Raw genomic sequence first — 8,730 nt, forward strand, 5'->3', positions numbered from 1 at the left:
GCATCAGCACGGGAGATAGTAAAGCGCTTTTGAAGTGCTCGTGCATTAACATGAAATTTACTGTGAAAGTTTCTAGCTTGGTCTAAGGAGGAAACGAGGAACATCCAAGAAGGACGAGTAGCAAGGTCAGCTTGGGCATTGCCAGCAGAAAGAGCACCTGGTAAACCTGTGTGAGCTCGAATATGTAAAGGGTAAAAACAGGCGGAGCGATTCCAAATCAGTGTTTGAAGGTGGAGAAAAAGGGAAGACATTACTCCTGAAGTGTGTATGGGACCCACAGCTTCCAACACCTTTAAAGCTTGAACTACATAAATAGAATCTGAGATTAAGTTAAAAGGAAACTGACATTGTTCAAAGACTTTTATGACAATTTGTAACTCCACCCATTGTGGATTGCCAGGAGCAAACTGATGTTGGATAGGAGGTTGATCATTTACCACATAGGCTCCAATACCAGTTTTAGATCCATCTGTAAATATATTTGCAGCTCCTGGGATAGGCGTAGAAGAAGTGATTTTAGGGAAAATGAGAGGATGTTCCTTAACAAATGTTATAAGAGGATGTGAAGGATAGTGATTATCTATCTCTCCTGGAAAAGAGCATCACAATATAGCCCAATTATCCAGGTTAGCACACAAAACTTGAATTTGTTGACACGTATAAGGGACAATCACAGACGTCGGAGGAAAACCAAAAAATTGTATACTTTGTTGTATCCCTAACATAGCTAAGGAAGCAACTGCATCAGGATAATACTCAAGAGATTTTGCAGGGGATATACGTGGATGTATCCACAATAAAGGACCATCTTGCCACAAAACTCCAGTGGGTTGCCGTACAGTGGCGAGCACACATAATTGAAGAGGCTTATCCTCTTGACGCCTGCAAAGGCTAGCATGTTGTATAGCCTCCTCCACTTTCAGCAGCGCTGACCTTGCTTCCTCAGTAAGATGCCGAGGGGAAGAAAGGTCTGAATCACCTTTAAGAATTTCATACAAGGGTTTTAATTCAGCATTGGGAATATGTAAATAACCCCTAATCCAATTTATGTCACCCAATAGTTTTTGGAAATCATTTAAGGTACGTAAATTATCAGTCCTGAGAGTCACCTTTTGGGGTGTAATAGCTTTACAAGAGATACTAGCACCAAGATAATCAATAGAATCTCCTGTTTGTACTTTATCAGGTGAAATAAGCAAGCCCTTTGATTGCAATAAATGTACCAAATCAGCGTAAGCTGCTTCCAGCATATATTTGGTTTTGGCTGCCAGCAATATATCATCCATATAATGTATACACTTTAACAATGGATACTTTTGTCTGAGTGGAACAATGGTCGCTCCTACAAACATTTGACACATTGTAGGACTATTGGCCATGCCTTGAGGCAAAACCACCCATTCAAACCTTTGATCAGGCTCCTCATGATTACAGGAAGGCAGAGTAAAAGCAAAACGCTCTCGGAGTCCTGAGGATGCAATGGAGTGGAAAAGAAACAATCTTTAATGTCTATACATATCACTGGCCAATTTTTTGGAATTGTTGAAAGCAAAGGCAAACCTCTCTGAATGGGTCCCATGAGCTGCATTTGAGCATTAATGGCCCGTAGATCATGTAACAACCGCCATTTTCCAGACTTCTTTTTAATAATAAATATGGGTGTATTCCATAGAGAAGTGGAGGGCTTTATATGTCCCAACTTTAATTGTTCTTGTACTAAAGCATAAGCTGCAGTCAATTTTTCAGAGGGGAGCGGCCACTGAGGAACCCACACCGGCTCCCCTGTTTTCCAGGTAATGGGCACCTGATCCTCAGCGGCCCCTAGGAAAAACCCAGCCCATGTCTATTAAGTTTTTGCTGAGGTTCTAAGGGATGTCTACATCCTTGCAAATTTTTTCCTAATCCAAGACCTGGTCTATATCCCATGTCCTGCATTATCTTTTGGGCAACTGTTGAATATTCATTACTAAGTTGAAACCCCATGTCCTTCATAAGATCACGTCCCCATAGAGAGATTGGGAGATCGAGCACATATGGTTGAAAAGTGCCAGAACGTCCTTCAGAATCTTTCCATGATAAATGCCTGCAGCTGACTTGTGGAGCTTGAGCGTATCCCAAACCTCTTAGTGATTGATCTGAGAGCTGCACCGGCCACCCCTTTGACCAGTCCTTTAAAGCAATTATGCTACGATCTGCCCCAGTATCTAGTAATCCTAAAATTGATTTGCTTTCTATAGTTAACTTTAAAGTAGGACGGTTCTTCATATCTAAGGACAAGTAAACGCAATTCCCTCCGGTGGTTCCAATCTCATCACTTGTCCTCAAATAGGAATCAGCAGGAAAGCGGGTATGTAAACTGGGTAGAATTAGCAATTGGGCAATCCGGTCTCCTGGGGAAATGGACACAATGCCTTTTGGGGCCTCCACCATAACCTTCACTGTTCCTACCGTGTCCGGATTAATAATCCCAGGGAAAACATGAAGGCCTTGTAGGACAGAGGAAGCACGCCCAATTAACAAACCCACAGTGCCAGGTGGTAAAGGTCCTTTAAACTCAGTCTCCACCAGCTGGACTCCCATTTTGGGTGTTAATACGAGTCTGGTGGCGGAACAGAGGTCCAGTCCCGCGGCACCTGCAGTGGCTCTCCGCGATTCTTGGGATGGCGCAGGGACGGCCATGACTCGTTCTCCATTGTCCCATTTTCCATTGCCCCATATATTTGTGGGCCCTGGGGTCGGGGGCCCCCCCGGCCGTTTTTTGACATGTTTCTATCTTTTAAAGGTTGACCATGTATATCTCTGATGGACCTACACTCATTAGCCCAATGTTTTCCCTTTTTACATCTGGGGCATAAGCCCGGTTGACGGCTAACAGAGGTGGGCTCAATTTTGGATGTTCCCTTCTTGTTAGGACATTCTCGTTTAAAATGTCCTCCTTGACCGCACCCAAAACACTTTCCGGCAACAGGGCTGGATTTATGTGATAATTGAAGGACAGCAGCAGCAAGGCCTGCATTAGTTAACGGCCCACCTATTTCTCTACAGACTTTCATCCAGGCCTCTATGCCTTTGTTTTTATAAGGAGTAATAGCCGCTTTACATTCTTTAGTACATTGTTCAAAAACAAGTTGTTTAATCAAGGGCATTGCTCTATCAGGGTCACCAAAGATTTTTCCTGCGGCGTCCACCATCCTGGCAACAAAATCTGAGAAAGGTTCTGTGGGGCCTTGTATAATTTTTGTCAAATTGCCAGATACTTCTCCTCTATTTGGAAGGGATTTCCATGCACGGATACAAATGTTATTAATCTGTTCATATACCTCAGGGGGGTATCCTGTTTGTTGATTAGCAAACCTGCCTTGTCCCAGAAGCATATCCTTATCCCAGGCGGGGCGTCCCGCTGCATGATTTTGGGCAGCTTGCTCTACTGCACCCTCTAACATAAATGCTCTCCAATCCAAATATTTCCCTGGGGAAACACAAGCGCGGACTAGACTAGCCCAATCTGAGGGAGTCATGCAAAATCTAGTAAGTCCCTCCACCTGAGTGAGAGTGAAAGCGGCATCTATGCCATAAGTGCGGACAGATTCTGCCAAGGTTTTAATTATCTTAAAGTCTAAAGGCTCATGATATCTTCCCCTGTTATTGTCCTGAAATACAGGGTATGCAAGTCCCATATCTGTATTAACTGTCCTCCAAACTTGCGCATGAAAAGATCTCCCGGAACCTTGGCTCCCCCCCACATACGGAGGTGGGGCAACCAGCACCATATCTTCTTCTAGATATTCTACCTCCTCCTCCTCAGAGTTTTGTTGACCGATATTAAATCCCTTCCCCTTCTTACAGTAGGCCTGCGTGCTCTGTGTCTCCTTTTTCTTCTTTTTCATTTTTATCTTGCGTAGTTGTTGTAGCAATATATCAAGGTCCTCAGAACTGTCTGAGTCGCTTGTGTTCTCAGGCGTTCTGAATTCGGTCAAGTCTGGATAGAGCCTTCTCCTATTTTTATTTTCAGGCTCTTTTGCCTTCTCACTACTCTTACTCTTAATACTCTCTGCCACTTCACTATGTGACCCTTCAGATTTTTCCTCATGTAGTTGTTCAAGAACGGCCTGACCCTCACTCACAGCTTCTTGGCATTGACCATCTGTTATACATCCTCTAACTAACTTCCAAAGTGGTATAACGCCACCCTCTAAGGTGCCTTGCTCACGAGCGAAATCTAGATCTTTCCCTAATTTGTCCCAGCTAGGAATCGTAAGACTCCCTGAAAAGGCAAACCAAGGAGCCGCTATATCAGCTTCTCTCAAAAACATCTGCAAAGTGCTCTGCTTTACCTTAAGTCCTTTTGAACGTAGCAACCCATCTAGGGCCAACAAAATTGGGCTTGAAGAGGTAGCGCCCATAATGTTTTCAGAGCTATAAGGAAAGTGAAAGTACAAAAGTCCCGCTCTCTCTTAATTTACAGAGAAGCGTCCTATTCTGTTATATTTTCCCCGCTCTCTCTTTGTTTACAGAGGAGCGCCCCGCTATTTGCTTGCGGATTCCCACTTACCTGGGAACTTACTGGTGCACCACCCTGACTGCTGAAAGTTCTGGATCCTGGGTTCGAGGAATATTCTTCCCCGTGCGGGCCACCAAGTGTCACGACCCCTCGCCGGCAAGGGAAAACACGACACAGGATTCTTCTTTCAGCAGTTTATTCAGGCCTTGATTCAAGTATCATCTTCTAGCGACCCCCCGCCGAGCGCCCAAGCACAGCCTAATAAAGCCTCCCGCATACCAATCCCAAGCTGCCACGTGGATCTTTCTCATAGGGTGGTCAGGGATTGCGGGCCAACTCTCCATAAAAGGAGTTGTTTACCACAGGCCTCAGTGGAAGCCGGCGCCATCTTCTAATGGCGGCCACGATCTATAACAATGGCTTACCACACCCTTCCTCCCTTCCTCCCTCTCTCTCTCCCTCCCCAGAGCCTCACACATGCTAGGCTGAGGTACCCCAAACCCAGTTTGTTTTAACAGGAGTAAGCCTGTTGTTAGTCAAGGAGCATCTGTTCTCCTTCATCACCTTCTCTTGGAACGAAGTCCCTCGCCCACATTTAGCCCCGTGCTTCTATTAGGTGACGCCTCCGAGACCTTAGGTAAATGGCCCATGGTGGATGTTTGACTCCAACTGAGGTCATTCATTGGTTGTCTCTTTGAGGAAGGTGAACTTGTGGCAGATACTAAGGACTCTGGGGGCCCCTGAAAGAACCCTTTGCTCCCCCTCATTACCAGCTTCCCTATCGCATCACGGTGGGAATATCACACTATTCTCACTGGTCTCTCTGCCATCTTGTCCCTTGTGCCCTTTCTCCACACAGCTGGCAGTTCAGCTCCACTGCACCCCTGCCTCTAGGCCACTTTTCCTTACACAATAAGTGTTCCCTACCTATCTGTGGGTGGTCTGGAAGAAATACCTTAAGATTTATAAAATCGTTGCAAAATTTGCCCTTTGACCCGGGCTTGAAATGGGGTTTAGTCTACCCCTAAGATGTATTTAGAAGCTCCTACTGTATCCAAATAATAACTCTTTGAGGACCCTACCCCCTCAGAATTGCCATGGCTGTGTTCATAATGTGGCTAAATAATTTTTATTTTAATAAGTAAATGTTACTCTTTGATCATATATGTGGTCATTACAGATGTATCCAAGAAAGAAGAGTGTTATGGGGTCTTCATGGCCGGGTGTGTAACACACTTACTGTAAAAACGAGTGGAATCCCTCCAGTTCACTCAGCCATGCTGGTCTCCAGGATCTCAGCCTCGCTCATCCTTGGTGGTAGAGAGTCAGAGTTGCAGAGGTGGGGTTTCTGCTCTTGATGCACACCAGCCGCTCGCTGGTATCGTGCTTTTGTACAAACTGAGAAGGCTCCTCTTCTGGATGGCTAGGAATAAAGGGAGCTGTTTGGGAGCATACAGTCCCAGGGACTCAGCCTGGTGAGTAGACCATAGGCACTACTTAAGTCCCACTTGCCCCTTTGACCAGATGTTTTGTGGAGTAAACAACCTGCGTGACAGCTCAGGCATCCCTGTTGTTTATTCTGTAGCCATTCCCCATTTCTTGGCAATGACACCCCAGCTCTCTGCAGACTGCCATGTCCTTCTCAAGAGCTTGTTAGCTCCTCACCTGCAGGATCTGAGGCTGAACACACTATTGTGTTACCATTTGATTGGCCTCATAATGGGCCACATATGCATGTGACACAAATCTTGCCCAAAAGATTGAGGAGTAAGTTGCTGGCAGGCTTAGGAACATACTATGGTTTTAACATGATTTTGAGGGTGTCCCCCAAGTTTTCATGTCTTGGGAGGTTGGTCCTCAGTATGATGATGTGGGAGGTGGTGCACCTTTAAGAGGTGGAGCCTAGTGGGAGGTCCTTAGGTCATTAGAAGCACTGACCTCGCAAGGGATTGATGTAGTTCTTAGGGGACCTGGAGTGAGTTCTTGCAAAAAAAAAGGTTATTACAGAGAGAACAATATGGCACTCCCCCTGCTCTGGCTTCCTGTCTGGCCATATGATTGCTGCTTCTCACCTGCCCCTCTGTCCCTGTGGTGCCATCTGCCATCAGGTCTTCACTAGACCTTTATTAAGTTATCCAGCCTCAGGTATTTCTTTATGGTAGTGGAAAATGAACTCAGAGAGAGTTCCCTCCCTCTTCAAAAGGGACCCATGGTGAGCTCTTTTATTTGGGGGGGTGCAGTACCAGGGATTGAACTCAGGGCCACTGAACCACACCCCAGCCCTATTTTGCATTTTATTTAGAGACAGGGTCTCTCTGAGTTGCTTAGTGCCTCCTTTATGCTGAGGCTGGCTTTGAGCTCATGATCCTCCTGCCTCAGCCTCGCAAGCTGCTGGTATTACAGGCGTGCCCCACTGTGCCCAGCATGATCTCTTTTTGCTGTCTCTAGATGAGGTTGTTTGTGTGACACCCATATATATGGCAGCTTTTCTGGGGTGGGGGGGGAGGTGTAGCATGAGGCAACTGGGCTAAGAAGAGACAGTGACAGCTGAGGTCACTGACAGTGCAGTTGAGCTGACAGTTAACCAGCACTGGGCTGTGTCCCTCTGGACAATTTTGCCAGATGTACAGATATGTTCTTTGGACACATTCGTTGGGAAATCCCTTGCAGCCCAAGGCATCTTCACACAAGGGGAAAGGGTCCTGTGCTTGTAACATTGTGTTCCTTTTGCCTTGGAACTGATCTTGGGGGAGCCAGAAGAGGAGAAGGGCTAGCCTTAGTGCTTGAGTAACGGGGACAGGTCTGCAGCGATCCCCGTCCACTCTGGCAGGAAGGCTGCCTCTGGCTTGAAGACTTTGAGGAAGGGCGAGTCTGGGAGGGTGTAGTTGGCCAGGTAGATGGTCTCTCCACCGGCCAGGTAGGCGGCCCAGATCCCAAAGGTCCCGATGGTCATGATGGTGTGGTTGCACTGTGTGAGCAGTGCAAAGTCCTTGGCGGGGGAGCCCTCAATGCCGTTGCCGGCGAACACCACGTCGCCACGGGAGGCATCGATGTTCTGCCGGCACCAGGCCATGCCGTTGCTGGTGACCACGAAGACGGGGGACCTGAAGCGCTCTCGGAACCGCTGCATGGCCTGTTCCAGGTAGCCCCTGTCGGCCAGCACGCCCTTCCACACCTGCGGCATGACACGCACGTAGTCCCCCCGGCGCACGTGCACCCCCACGAAGGTGCTGGGCCGGCTCCCGTTCACCCGCAGACCCCTGAGGAACTGCTGGGCCTCCTCGCGCACGTGCTCGTGCAGGCTGAACTCCTGCAGGATCTCCTGGCGCAGGTGGTGGTAGAAGGTCCAGGAGCAGGGGTAGCCCGTGAGGCGGACGTAGCGCCCCGGGATGTGGCGGTACTGCTCCTCCATCCAGTCGTTGAGGTGGTAGTTCTGCCACGGGACGCTGAGGGCCGTGGTGCTGGGCAGGACGGGCAGCGTGATCCTGAAGATGGGGGCCAGCGTGCTGTGCATCTGCGCGGGGATGTAGGCGGGCCGCCCATTGAGCTTGGCGAGGGCGTACAGCGTGGCGTACTGACCCATCTGGTTCCCCAGGCGGCCTACTGCGTTGATGGTCCACATGCCCTGGAGCTGCTGGGCTGTGGGCCTCTCTCTTGCGGATTGCGGCGCTGGTGTCTGCACCTCCCCTGGGGGTTGAAGCCTCGCCAGTCGCTGCTGGAGGTGAAAGATGGCAGAAGCCACGAAGACAAAGAGGACAACGTGTGCCATGGGAAAGGAGAAGGGCCCCGGGGTGCTGGCCATAGCTGTAGGGAAGGGAAAGCGGCACGTTAGCTCCTGATGCGGGCGCGAGAATGTGGCTGCGCAGCCAGGCACTGTGGGGGGGGGGGGGGGGGCTGGGTGTGCTCCCCGAGTGCACAGCGGGGCAAGTGCAGGCAGGTGTGTCTGTCCGGCGCATGCGTGTTGTGGTTTGGATATGAGGGGTCCCCACAAGGCTCCTGTGTCGATGCAGGAAGTGAAAGGACTAATTACCAGAGCTGCAGCCTAATCAGTGGATTAATCTAGGGATGGGTTAATAACTGGACTGGATCACTGCGTGGTGACTGTAGGCAGATGGAGCACGACTAAAGGAAGTGGGTCACTGGGGACATGACTTGGGATTATATATTTTGGCCCTGACTCAGCCTCCTGCCCCTCTCTGCTTCCTACCAGCTTTCTTCGCTAGGCCCCT

General features: G+C 48.8%; 1 protein-coding gene across 1 annotated transcript; it reads right to left on the bottom strand.

Annotated features, from left to right (window-relative positions):
* Positions 1–7,277: 7,277 nt before the first annotated feature.
* Positions 7,278–8,303, bottom strand: Fut2 (fucosyltransferase 2 (H blood group)). Its single transcript, XM_027920452.2, has one exon. The coding sequence runs from the start codon at positions 8,301–8,303 to the stop codon at positions 7,278–7,280; it is 1,026 nt and encodes a 341-aa protein (XP_027776253.2).
* Positions 8,304–8,730: the final 427 nt, after the last annotated feature.

The sequence above is a fragment of the Marmota flaviventris genome, chromosome 18, assembly GCF_047511675.1.
Source record: "Marmota flaviventris isolate mMarFla1 chromosome 18, mMarFla1.hap1, whole genome shotgun sequence".
Classification (NCBI taxonomy): domain Eukaryota; kingdom Metazoa; phylum Chordata; class Mammalia; order Rodentia; family Sciuridae; genus Marmota; species Marmota flaviventris.

Bases quoted from the DNA above. Each gene is read 5' to 3' on its own strand.
- Fut2 (XM_027920452.2), bottom strand. From the start codon at position 8,303: ATGGCCAGCACCCCGGGGCCCTTCTCCTTTCCCATGGCACACGTTGTC.